The sequence below is a fragment of the Coregonus clupeaformis genome, chromosome 1, assembly GCF_020615455.1.
Source record: "Coregonus clupeaformis isolate EN_2021a chromosome 1, ASM2061545v1, whole genome shotgun sequence".
NCBI classification, from domain to species: domain Eukaryota; kingdom Metazoa; phylum Chordata; class Actinopteri; order Salmoniformes; family Salmonidae; genus Coregonus; species Coregonus clupeaformis.
Window position 1 is genome coordinate 19,399,203 of NC_059192.1, and position 13,482 is coordinate 19,412,684.

Sequence of the window (13,482 nt, forward strand, 5' to 3'; positions counted from 1 at the left end):
TTCCCCCATCCCTCCATCGAGCTCCCTACTTTTCAACCACTTACTTCCTGTTCCCTGCCTTTCTCCCCATCTCTCCTTTCTATCTCTCTCGAGTTCATTCCCTCTCTATAATGAGCTCACTGCTACGTTTCCTTAGGTTGCCCCAGCATGTACTCATCTGAAACCCGCCTTGCCTGTTCAAGTTCAGACCACAGGGATGAATCTGAAAATTGAAGAGTGAATCCTCACATAACCCAGACAAAAAGTTGGCATATTTATAAAATGTAGGCAAATTTTTCAATATATTGTTATAATATAATATGCCATTTAGCAAACGCTTTTATCCAAAGCGACTTACAGTCATGCGTGCATACATTTTTTGTGTATGGGTGGTCCCGGGGATCGAACCCACTACCTTGGCGTTACAAGCGCCGCTCTACCAGCTGAGCTACAGAGGACCATTGTTGAACATAATATACTCTTCCGGCATATCAAAATTCCAAAGTGGGATCGCTGCTAGTTTTAAAGTTATGGCGCATTTTATACAGAGAAATTGGCATAGTTGGTAACCAATCACAGCCTTCCTTTTACTTGTATCATTGCACATCCTGCAAATCACCTGCAGAGGACGACCATTTTGAAACCATTTTCACATTCACTTTGTTGGTAATGTTTACAAATAGAATCATAACTCTAAAACTAGCAGAGATCTCACTCTGGAACTTTGATATGCCCATAGAGTATATTATGTTCAATAATATGTATAAAAAATTACCAAATCAAGAATGGTATACTTTCAATATTCATATATGTATGTTAAAAAAAAATATGGAAATCTAAATACTACTCGTATTACAGAGCAAGCGGTAAAACGTAATGTTTGCTTTGTAGCATCTATAGATGAAACACTATGGAGTCTTAAAGGTGGCCTGGGTAAGGCCAAAATTTCATAAATATGCCACCTTTGAGCAATTATTTCTCAATTATGCTTTTAGATACAAATGTCAAACATATGTCAACAATCCTTTCTCCAACTATTCTACGGATTGCACTTAGTGAAAATCCCCAAAATATTATTTGGGGTCTGTGTTTCGTGAGGAATCACTCTGAAGGAATCTCCCATAACGGATTTCTTTCTCTGTTTCTTACTCTGAATTCATTTCTGAAGTTTCACCAGTGCTTCCGTGGTTGAGGTCAGTAGAAGTATTATACCGGTATCTTACAGCATTACCAATAAATGTACAGCGCCTTCAGAAAGTATTCATACCCCTTGACTTATTCCACATTTTCTTGTGTTACAGCCTGAATTCAAAATCGATTAAATATGTTTTTTTCTCACCCATCTACACACAATACCTCATAATGACAAAGTGAAAACATGTTTTTAGAAATGTTTGCAAATTTATTGAACATGAAAATGAAATATCTAACTTACATAAGTATTCACACCCCTGAGTCAATACATGTTAGAATCACCTTTGGCAGCGATTACAGCTGTGAGTAAGTCTCTAAGAGCTTTGCACACCTGGATGGTACAATATTTGCACATAATTATTTACAAAATGTTTCAAGCTCTGTCAAATTAGTTGTTGACCATTGCTAGACAACCATTTTCAAGTCTCTAGATTTTCAAGCCGATTTAAGTCAAAACTGTAACTATGCCACTCAGGAACATTCACTGTCTTCTTGGTAAGCAACTCCAGTGTAGATTTGGCCTTGTGTTTAAGGTTATCGTCCTGCTGAAAGGTGAATTTGTCTCCCAGTGTCTGGTGGAAAGCAGACTGAACCAGCTTTTCCTCTAGGATTTTGCCTGTGCTAAGCTCCATTCAGTTTCATTTTTATCCTGGAAAAACTCCCCACGATTACAATTATACCCATAACATGATGCAGCCATCACTATGCTTGAAAATATGGAGAGTGGTACTCAATGTGTTGTATTGGATTTGCTTCAAACATAACATGTTGTATTCAGGACAAAAAGTTAATTGCTTTGCCACATTTTTTGCAGTATTACTTTAGTGCCTTGTTAAAAACAGGATGCATGTTTAGGAATATTTGCATTCTGTACAGGCTTCCTTCTTTTCACTCTGTCAATTAGATTAGTATTGTGGAGTAACTACATTGTTGCTGATCCATCTTCAGTTTTCTCCTATCACAATCATTAAACGAACTGTTTTAAATTTGCCAAATGGTGAAATCCCTGAGTGGTTTCCTTCCTCTCCGGCAAATGTGTTAGGAAGGATGCCTGTATCTTTGTAGTGACTGGGTGTATCGATACACCATCCAAAGTGTAATTAATAACTTCATAATGCTCAATGGGATATTCAGTGTCTGGTTATTTTTCTATTTTCATCTACCAATAGGTGCCCTTCTTTGAGAGGCATTGGAAAACCTCCCTGGTCTTTGTGGTTGAATCTGTGTTGGAAATTCACTGCTCGACTGAGGGACCTCACAGATAAGTAGTCATTCAAAAATCATGTTAAACACTACTATTGCACACAGTGAGTCCATGCAACTTATTTTGTGACTTGTTAAGGACATTTTTACTCCTGAACTTATTTAGGCTTGCCATAACAAAGGGGTTGAATACTTATTGACTCAAGACATTTCAGCTTTTCGTTTTGTATTAATTTGTTTTAAAAAATAATCTAAAAACATAAATCCACTTTGACATTATGGGGTATTGTGTGTAGGCCAGTGAGAGAAAAAAAACTTTAAAAAACGACTAAATATATATATATATATATATATATATATATATATATATATATATATATATATATATATATATATATATATATATAAAATCCGCTATAAATTCAGGCTATAACAACAAAATGTGAAAAGTCAAGGGGTATATACTTTCTGAAGGCACTGTAAACTAATACATCTCATCTGACACATATTTACTGACAGTAATACCACAGAGTTTCTAAACAGAGGCGCAACATCGCGAGACTTCCGGGAACGCTTGCAAAACAGACCAAGCCGGGGTTTGAGAAGTTAATGAGAGAAGAGAAAAATTATTCCTTAGTTAATTTTCTCGAAATCTAAAGGCACAACCTAGATTCGAGCCAATGTCTTAAGTAGTTTAACATGTTATTACACCAACCTCGAGAAAGTGACAAACTGACACGTTTTCATTTTAGTCCAAAACTTTATATCGAAGGAGTAACTGATTTGACGGCCTGCACATGCGCAGTTCGGCGCGACACTACCTTTAGACCCGATGACGCATGAGCTTGGCTAGCCAACGTCGCCATGGCATCGCCTACAAACGTGATCGGGGATTTCTATTGGAGAAGCAGTTTTAGTCTATCTTCATACTGTACTGTCTTTGGTAATACTGTGTGTGAACTGTGAATACACTTGCTGATCAATAGATGGGTTAGCTGACAACTTAATGAAAACAATGTACGCGCTTCCATGGGGGAGAAGTCAGCATGTTGTTGTATTTCTGGATGGCCAGATTGCTAGCAACAATAACAAGAAGCTGCCATGTGGGGAATCATTAGTGGCTTGTTTCAGCTCGTTTCATCTTGTTATTGATACCATGTCTTGTTTTGGGGTGTTTCGACTGATTTCATGTCAACAACTGTACCGATGTATCTGAGACAACAAGTGCTCTTTAAGCAAGTGTATTTGTTTTCAATAAACATTGGAGACGAAATATAGCTTACATGTTGTCGCCAACCTAAGGCAGTGGTCACCAACAAGTCTATCGCGACCGACTGGTCGATCGCCAAACATATCTGTAAAAAAAAACAACGATAAAGCTTTGCGTTCCTATTTTTTATATTTATTTCCTACTATTCACGGTAGGTGTACTTGATTCAACAGCCCCAGCGCCGGGAAGACACAGTGTCCCAATTATGAACCATTTTATGTGTCTGAAGATAGAACTCCGCCTACCCAGCAGGCGAGAGAGAACATCAAGTGCACCTATAGGTCTACCGCTGGCCAATCAGATAGCTCAGATCACCGTGTCTGCACAGTTTCCTCGAGCCATACTGTAAAAAGAAGCCTCCAACGCACAGCAAAATTGAGACTGAGATTTCAAAACTTTTAACATGACATGACTAGAGATAGACTCAACAAATATCAAATCAAATTGTATTTGTCACATGCGCCGACTACATTTACATTTACGTCATTTAGCAGACGCTCTTATCCAGAGCGACTTACAAATTGGTGCATTCACCCTACAACAGGTGTAGACCTTACAGTGAAATGCTTACAAGCCCTTAACCAACAATGCAGTTAAGAAAAATAAGTTCACAATCATCTCCTTTGTCTTGATCACGTTGAGGAAGAGGTTGTTATCCTGGCACCACACGGCCAGTCTCTGACCTCCTCCCTATAGGCTGTCTCATATTTGTCGGTGATCAGGCCTACCACTGTTGTGTTGTCGGCAATCTTGAACGCGGAGCTGTAGTCAATGAATATAATTCTCACGTAGGTTTTCCTTTTGTCCAGGTGGGAATGGCCAGTGTGGAGTGCAATAGAGATTGCATCATCTGTGGATCTGTTGGGGCGGTATGCAAATTGGAATGGGTATACGGTTTCTGGGATGATGGTGTTGATGTGAGCCGTGACCAGCCTTTCAAAGCACTTCATGGCTACAGACGTGAGTGCTACGGGTCGGTAGTCATTTAGGCAGGTTACCTTAGTGTTCTTGGGCACAGGGACTATGGTGGTCTGCTTGAAACATGTTGGTATTACAGACTCAGTGAAGACACTTGCCAGTTGGTCAGTGCATGCTCAGAGTACACGTCCTGGTAATCCGTCCGGCCCAGCTGCCTTGTGAATGTTTACCTGTTTAAAAGGTCTTACTCACATCGGCTACGGAGAGCGTGATCACACAGTCGTCCGGAACAGCTGATGCTCTCATGCATGCTTCAGTGTTGCTTGCCTCGAAGCGAGCATTGAAGTAATTTAGCTTGTCTGGTAGGCTTGTATCACTGGGCAGCTCACGGCTGTGCTTCCCTTTGCAGTCTGTAATAGTTTGCAAGCCCTGCCACATCCGACAAGTGTCAGAGCCGATGTAGTACAATTCAATCTTAGTCCTGTATTCTGAAAAGAACAACATTGGCAGGGCAATTCAAGCATAGCCAATATGCAGTGATATAATGTATTGGGCCTATAGCCTACTGCACAAACCTAATTGCTACAGAACTGTTTTTAATTGGTTAATGTTGCATAGGCTCATGTTTAAGGCACGTTTTTTTTGGGGGGGGGGGGTTTCTGAGCGGTATATCGCGGCTTGCATTTTGACTCAAAGTGATCTTGACTCAGAAAAGGTTGGTGACCACTGACCTAAGCCAACTCCGTCTGTTTTGCCCCATTGTTGCGCAAGACTCTGTTTTGTTGCTAAACATCTAACCCTATGCTACCCTCTAGCTGGATTATTCTGCACTGCAGTGAGACAGCATACTGTAAAAGCCTACGGTGCTGAGCGTAACAGTTGCAGTGCTTACAGTCTCCAGTAGAGGCTGCTCAAGTACCATTTTAAACTTACAAACAGATATGCATGTATTGTACAACAGTCTGTCTATGGCTCTGATCAGCTGCATTAAAATATAAAAATATTATGAGATCCCAATCCAAGAGATGATTATAGGCTAATGTTATTAGATGACGTGGGTCACAACTGTTTGACTCAAAACGATTCTTACAACTGTCGACAAATTATGTCATAATATGTCTATGCAGTCCAAAAGGTGCTCTTCCTGGAAAATCCACGCATTATCAGACTAAATACAAACTATCACAGTAAGAGCTGGATCAGCTGTGCTGAAAAACCACACACCAAGTTTGGACCCCCCTACTCATTCAAGGGTTTTTATTTTTACATTGTATCATAGTGAAGACATAAAAACTATGAAATAACACATGGAATCACGTAGTAACCAAAAAAAAGTGTTAAAACAAATCAAAATATATTTTATATTTGAGATTCTTCAAATAGCCACCCTTTGCCTTGATGACAGCTTTGCACTCTTGCCATTCTCTCAACCAGCTTCATGAGGTAGTCACCTGGAATGCATTTCAATTAACAGGTGTGCCTTGTTAAAAGTTAATTTGTGGAATTTCTTTCCTTCTTAATGCGTTTGAGCCAATCAGTTGTTGTGTGACAAGGTTGGGTTGGTATACAGAAGATAGCCCTATTTGGTAAAAGACCAAGTCCATATTATGGCAAGAACAGCTCAAATAAGCAAAGAGAAACGACAGTCCATCATTACTTTAAGACATGAAGGTCAGTCAATACGGAACATTTCAAGAACTTTGAACGTTTCTTCAAGTGCAGTCGCAAAAACCATCAAGCGCTATGATGAAACTGGCTCTCATGAGAAAATAGTACAAATAAAGAAAAACCTTTGAATGAGTAGGTGTGTCCAAACTTTTTACTGGTTATACAGAAGGTTAGTGCAATCCGGGAGATAGATAGATAAACATAGGCCAGGGCCCCAGTTTCCCAAAAGCATCTTAAGGTTACGTTATTCATTAGAACCTTCGTAGGAGCATCCTTAAAATCACGAGCTGTTTCCCAAAACCATCGTTACTAAAGTTGCTCTTGAAAACACTTGTTTAACGACTGCCCCAGACCACTTGTAGAACAGCTAAGTAGGTCGTTAGACGTTTTTTTGCCCTTCATACACAGAATATCTCCACTAAACACAAAATCAATATGTTTATCTGTCTTTCTGTGACCGCCGATAACTTCAGACAGTGACTACAAATACAAAGTTGCCTATTTCTTTGTATAACAAGGATATGAAGACGCTTCAAATACAGTATAGGCTACATTGAGCTATATATTTGAATGATATTGAAATCAATTTCATGTTAATTCAATTGAGTTTTATTTAGCTATTTGTACGCTAGCCTACTGTCTAATATTTGCCTCAATATATTTAATGTGTAAGGTGCGCAATGATGTGCCAAATCTTGATTTAGTGCATTATTATAGGATAAGCATTATAATAAGATGCCTCAATATTTGTTGCCATAGGTGATATCTCTCTAGGAGCTGATCCGTCGTCAGTATTGTGGAATAATTCTAATGTTAAAGTAAGATTGAAAAGGGAGAACGCTGATCCGAGAGCAGTGCAGTCTTTCGATGCTATCAGTATCGACACGGGCCTCAACAACGCACTTAATGAACGTACTCTCAGCGTGGTGTTTTGGGAAATGCATGTTACATCTTCGGCCGTTGTAGGAAAGATGCATCGTTAAAACCTAAGTTCCATCACTATCGGGAAACAGGGCCCAGAGCTGTGAACCAAGTCCCATAACAGGTTTTTAGAGGTTCTGGTCCGTAAGTACTTCATTTCCAATAGAGAAGCAGAAGCAAAGGAACAAATCCAGGTATTTTGCATGACCTAACTAAAACAAATGACTGAGACAAGCGCCGCAATGTGTATTGACGCTTGTCTTATAATAACGCTGCCCTAATGATTCAGCACTTTTCAGAGAAGTGCTTTGTACAGTAATGACTGCAATATCATCCTTCTGCTTCCCTCTGGTCCTGGGCTGCATCTTTCTTTCTGGACATATGATAGCCTTCAGGGAAAATCACCTGGGGCAACAGCCAATAGTTGCCCTCAAATTAAACATAATTCCACTGATTCATTTGCTGAAATCCAGGAAGTTGGGTTCTTAGATTGGTAATACAGAAGGTTAGTGCAATTCGGGATCCTTGGGATGTCCATACCCTAATCCTTACCTTAACCATTTTAAATGTCAACTTCAATGGGTGACGTCAGAGTTGGACGTCCCAAAGATCCCGGATAGCAAGGTTCGAAGGCAGAACAACGCACTATCGCCTTCCTTCCTTCCTTGATGTAATCACCGATCTGACAAGCTGAGATTGGTGAAAGCAATAGGCTGCAGACTGTGCAATCGCTTACAGATCAGTGGTTAATAAGGAAGGAAAGATGCACTTTGAAAAGTATTCAAACAGAGAAAAAATGACAACTACTGTATGTAGCGTTGCTGCACATGTACAGGAGCAGAGCGTTCCATTGGTGGCAAAAGCCCTGACTGCATACAGTACACTGGTCACAGAAATAGCAGCTCCATTGAAGACCTGTCCTGTAGGTCAAAGTCCTGAGTAGTGACGTAGGATTGGGTACAGTGATACTGTAGGCAGAGACCCCGTACAGAAACAGCGCCAGGCAGTGAGCTCATTAAGGTCAAAGTCAGCAAGACAACCTTCGACCCTCTAGAATACAAATCACCCAGGATAATCCACATAAGGGAAGTAGCTAGGGTGAACGTTTTCTACTCCAGCAACGGGGAAAGTAAAATGCTGACTATTAAAAAAAGCTGTAAAAGTAAAAGTTCATTGGACAAAGGTTAAACGCATTATGACAGCAAGCGAGGATTAGGCAATCAGTAAAACAGAAACAAATCCTACTTGTTCTCCAACGCACGTGCAGTAGAACCAAAGTACTATTGAAGAGCGACGCCTCCCATTCCGATGATGGATTAAATCTTAATCCATCCTGTTGGGAGCTGTCAGTTCCATATTCTCTGCAGTCAACCCACTATAAATGTTGAATACATTGTCGTCATTTTCAGCTAAATAACTATAATGGGAAACTAAAGCAGTCATTGTGGTGAAGCAGAGACCACACAACCAACCATGCTCTGACATTTAAAGATGGAGGTTGTCACTTTGTCATAGCACACAGGTCAGAGGACATTTACCTACACTACATGTTCAAAAGTATGTGGACACCTGCTCGTCTAACATCTCATTCCAAAATCATGGGCATTAATATGGAGTTGGTCCCCCCTTTGCTGCTATAACAGCCTCCACTCTTCTGGGAAGGCTTTCCACTAGATGTTGGAACATTGCTGCGGGGACTTGCTTCCATTCAGCCACAAGAGCATTAGTGATGTCGGGCACTGATGTTGGGCGTTTAAGCCTGGCTCGCAGTCGGCGTTCCAAATCATCCCAAAGGTGTTCGATGGGGTTGAGGTCAGGGCTCTGTGCAGGCCAGTCAAGTTCTTCCACACCGATCTCGACAAAACATTCCTGTACGGACCTCACTTTGTGCACAGGGGCATTGTCATGCTGAAACAGGAAAAAGGGCCTTCCCCAAACTGTCGTTGCAAAGTTGGAAGCATAGAATCGTCTAGAATGTCATTGTAGGCTGTAGTGTTTAGATTTCCCTTCACTGGAACTAAGGGGCCTAGCCCGAACCTTGAAAAACAGCCCCAGACCATTATTCCTCCTCCACCAAACTTTACAGTTGGCACTATGCATTCGGGCAAGTAGCGTTCTCCTGGCATCCACCAAACCCAGATTCGTCCGTCGGACTGCCAGACGGTGAAGCGTGATTCATCACTCCAGAGAACGCGTTTCCACTGCTCCACAGTCCAATGGCGGAGAGCTTTACACCACTCCAGCCGACATTGCACATTGTGATCTTAGGCTTGTGTGTGGCTGCTCGGCCATGGAAACCCATTTCATGAACCTCCCAACGAACAGTTCTTGCGCTGACGTTGCTTCCAGAGGCAGTTTGGAACTCGGTAGTGAGTGTTGCAACCGAGGACAGACCATTTTTACGCGCTTCAGAACTCGGTGGTCCCGTTCTGTGATCTTGTGTGGCCTACCACTTCGCGGCTGAGCCGTTGTTGCTTCTAGACGTTTCAGCTTCACAATAACAGCACTTACAGTTGACCGAGCCAGCTCTAGCAGGGCAGAAATTTGACAAACTGACTTGTTGGAAAGGTGGCATCGTATGACGGTGCCACGTTGAAAGTCACTTAGCTCTTCAGTAAGGCCATTCTACTGTCAATGTTTGTCTATGGAGATTGCATGGCGGTGTGCTCGATTTTAAACACCTGTCAGCAATGGGTGTGGCTGAAATAGCCGAATCTACTAATTTGAAGGGGTGTCCACATACCTTTGTATATGTAGTGTATTATATTAAATTACATTGTATTCTATCCAGACCCACCATGCTGTTGAGGTCTGAGTCGTAGCTCCCACAGGGGTGTGTGATGGTCCCAAGGGGCTCCAGACCCTCCTCGTCCCACATGTAGGTCCCCCCCGAGCCTGAGTCTGAGGGGGACAGGTCCAGAGATGAGCCAAGGGGGTAGTCTGCACCCCCGGACAGGGCCTGGCTAGCACGCAGAGACAACCCCCCTAAATCTCCTCTACCCCCTAAAACAGAGAGGAGAAGGCAGAGGTGTTACTCACCTGCTACCTAATCACTGAGGGAATATTGGTTAATTTGTTTTGGTTAGTATTATGGTATGTCATTTAGGGCCAGTGTCTGGGAAACCGGCCCTTAGTCTTTAAAGTAAATTATTTGGATTAATGTGAAATCCTACCAGTGAGTCCCATCCTGGCCCAGTCCACACTGTTAGACAGGAAGCTGTGAAGGCCAGTCATGGATGTTCCACCATGACGTCGGTTGACGTCTGCATTGTCATCATCATCCAAGTCAGGCTGTGATTGGTCGAGCCCTCTATTCTGGGCAGGGAGCAGCAGAATGCCGTCTCCTCCATTTCCCAGGTTGTCAAAATCGTCCATGTACTCTTCGCTGGTGTCGTTGCACTCCAGGGAGGAGGTGGAGGAGAGTGACATGTCCTCCAGGCCTTCCCCCAGGGGATGGACCACACTCAGGGCCACAGGCTCCTCTAGCAGGCCCTCTGGGGTGCTCCCTGGGCTGTCAGTGATGCTGGTCGGGTCTGGAGTGACAGGGGGCATCTCCACCGAGTTCCTCCTCCCCTCGCTTTCCTCTGTGTTGCCATGGACCTTCTGGGAGGTGGCGGCCAGGACAGGGCGAGGCTGCTTGATGAGGGAGGGTCGTGTGAGCCTGTAGCTGAGGGCCTTAGGCTTGGTGGTGCAGGAGGCTGAACTAGGTAGTAAGGACTTCCTCAGTGTGATAGGTGGCAAGATGCAGCTAGTTGTTCCAACCTCAGCCCTGCCTGGTACTAGTCTAGGTCCACCCTTACTAAGATGTAGGCCGTTTCCTCTCCCCCCACTACTCAACACAGGGGTCAGTCTGGTCAGGGGAGATGTCTTGACCAGCAGGGACTTGGCTAGAGGCCTGGGCAGCTCCTTGGTCAGCTCCGAGGCCCTGTTGAAGGAGTAGGAGCGGATGATGGGTGGCACGGTGGGGGAGGGGATCCTCTTGACGTGGGTGAGGCTCTGGGAACGCACCATGTTCTCCTCTGTGGCCGTCTCCAGGCTGTCGCTGGACTGGGAGCGGGACAGGCTGCTGGTCAGGTTGCTGTGGGGAGAACAACGGCTCTGGCCCCGCCTGAGTGAACCAGTCCCAGACCGCCCACCACTACCCACCTGGCCGTTGAGACCCGCTTTGCCATTGCCGAGACTCTGTCCAGACGAGGCCTGTTTGAGGATGGCCCCGCGAGACCCAGTTCTGGAGCGTATAGTCCTGGGGAAGGTGGAGGAACACCCCTGTACCTTAACTGTGGCAGGCATGGTAGATGGCTTCTTAATCACCCGTACCACCATTGGTAAGTGCTGCGGTTGTCGGGGGTGATGCCCAGCTCCAGTTCTGTCCTCCTCCCGTGAGTCCACCTGCCTCTCCACAGGTTCTCCCCCTTTCCCCTTAAGAGAGGAGGAGGGGGGCATCCGGATTGTCCCGTTCTGCCTGGTGGTGGCAGTGGGTAACCCTTTGCCCGTGGTGCTGGAGACAGGGTGGTGATGGGTCCCAACGGTCAGTGGGGCGGTGCCAGCCAGAGCCGTGGGGCGCGAGCCAAACTTGGGCAGCCTGGAGACCATGGTGGGCGCGTTGGGAACCGGATCTTCCATCAGCTGCCTTCTGGATCATGGGTGTGCAGGGCTGGCAGAGCTGTAGAGGGAAAGAAAAACAGATGGACGATTAGAGAAGAGGAGGAGAACAGGGGAGGAGGAGTAGAGTGGGAGGGCAAGACAGAACAAGAGAGGAGGAAAAATTGAAAGAAAGATTTGAGAACATCTCGTGCTAAAATGTTAACACCCCAAACCTGTTATTTCTAACACAAATTTAAATATACAGGAGGTAGACTTTAAGACTATCAAATGCAGTAAAATAAATGACAAAGTCGGTTACTTTCTGTAAATATTCTATATGAGCTAATGAGAAAGTCAAACCTTTACTGCAGAGTAAGTGTAAAAGATCAATAACATCTGTTCTGGGAAAGCAGTCATTACTGTGCCCATTAAAGTGCCCTGGTGCTTCAAAAGGCTAGGGTGTGTGCAGACCTAGTGGTTAACTGGCAGGGGCAGGCACTGTGAGTCAGGGATGGATGGAGCACAACCACATACAATACTAGATACTGTACCACACCCTTTAATAATACCTATGCTACTGAGCCAATCACAACACAGCTTTCCTGACTGCACCCGCTCCTTGCACTGCTCTGACGTTTAGAAGGCTAGTGCTGGAGAGTATCTAACTTAATAACCTGTAGACTAAATCCTTTTGTCACCCTCGCATGTAATGTCACAGTAACAGAATTTGAAATTGTTGCCGTCCCCCACAAACAATAGTGATAATAATAAAATAACATTTTCAAGATGGTAAAACTAGACAGTCAGGGAGAATCTAAAATTCCCAAAATGGCATGGGGCCCCCATTGATTTTGTTAGAATGTCACTCAGATAGCATAAGCCAAGACAAAATGTGTAGAATTGCAGGAAATTAGCTTTAAAACAGCAACATTTTGTCGCTAACTAGGGGAATCACTGATGTACTAACATGCATGAAAACAACCCAAGAGTTTTTCAATTAAAATTATTATACAAAATTCTTCCAATCAATAGAATGTTACATATATTGGGGATACAACCATCCCAGCTCTGCAGATTTGACTGTGAAGAGAACGAATCATTGGATCACTTGTTTTGTTACTGCCCATATGTAGCTTGGTTTGGAAATGCTTGTATTCCTAGCTTCAACAGTGAAGTAGTACAGTGGGGGGAAAAAGTATTTAGTCAGCCACCAATTGTGCAAGTTCTCCCACTTAAAAAGATGAGGCCTGTAATTTTCATCATAGGTACACGTCAACTATGACAGACAAATTGAGATTTTTTTTCTCCAGAAAATCACATTGTAGGATTTTTAATGAATTTATTTGCAAATTATGGTGGAAAATAAGTATTTGGTCACCTACAAACAAGCAAGATTTCTGGCTCTCACAGACCTGTAACTTCTTCTTTAAGAGGCTCCTCTGTCCACCACTCGTTACCTGTATTAATGGCACCTGTTTGAACTTGTTATCAGTATAAAAGACACCTGTCCACAACCTCAAACAGTCACACTCCAAACTCCACTATGGCCAAGACCAAAGAGCTGTCAAAGGACACCAGAAACAAAATTGTAGACCTGCACCAGGCTGGGAAGACTGAATCTGCAATAGGTAAGCAGCTTGGTTTGAAGAAATCAACTGTGGGAGCAATTATTAGGAAATGGAAGACATACAAGACCACTGATAATCTCCCTCGATCTGGGGCTCCACGCAAGATCTGACCCCGTG

At 43.4% G+C, this 13,482-nt stretch overlaps 1 protein-coding gene across 2 annotated transcripts in view; it reads right to left on the minus strand.

Moving 5' to 3' along the window:
- LOC121536014 (serine-rich coiled-coil domain-containing protein 2) overlaps window positions 1–13,482 on the minus strand; it is a 122,464-nt gene that overhangs the window by 79,403 nt on the left and 29,579 nt on the right. For both annotated transcript variants that reach the window (XM_041843328.2, XM_041843399.2), the window contains exons 2-3: window positions 10,327–11,816; window positions 9,951–10,156 (exon numbers count right to left, since the gene is read on the minus strand). In XM_041843328.2, the coding sequence (XP_041699262.2) occupies window positions 9,951–10,156; window positions 10,327–11,776 (1,656 nt within the window). In that variant the 5' untranslated portion in view covers window positions 11,777–11,816. The remainder of the gene's footprint in view (window positions 1–9,950; window positions 10,157–10,326; window positions 11,817–13,482) is intronic.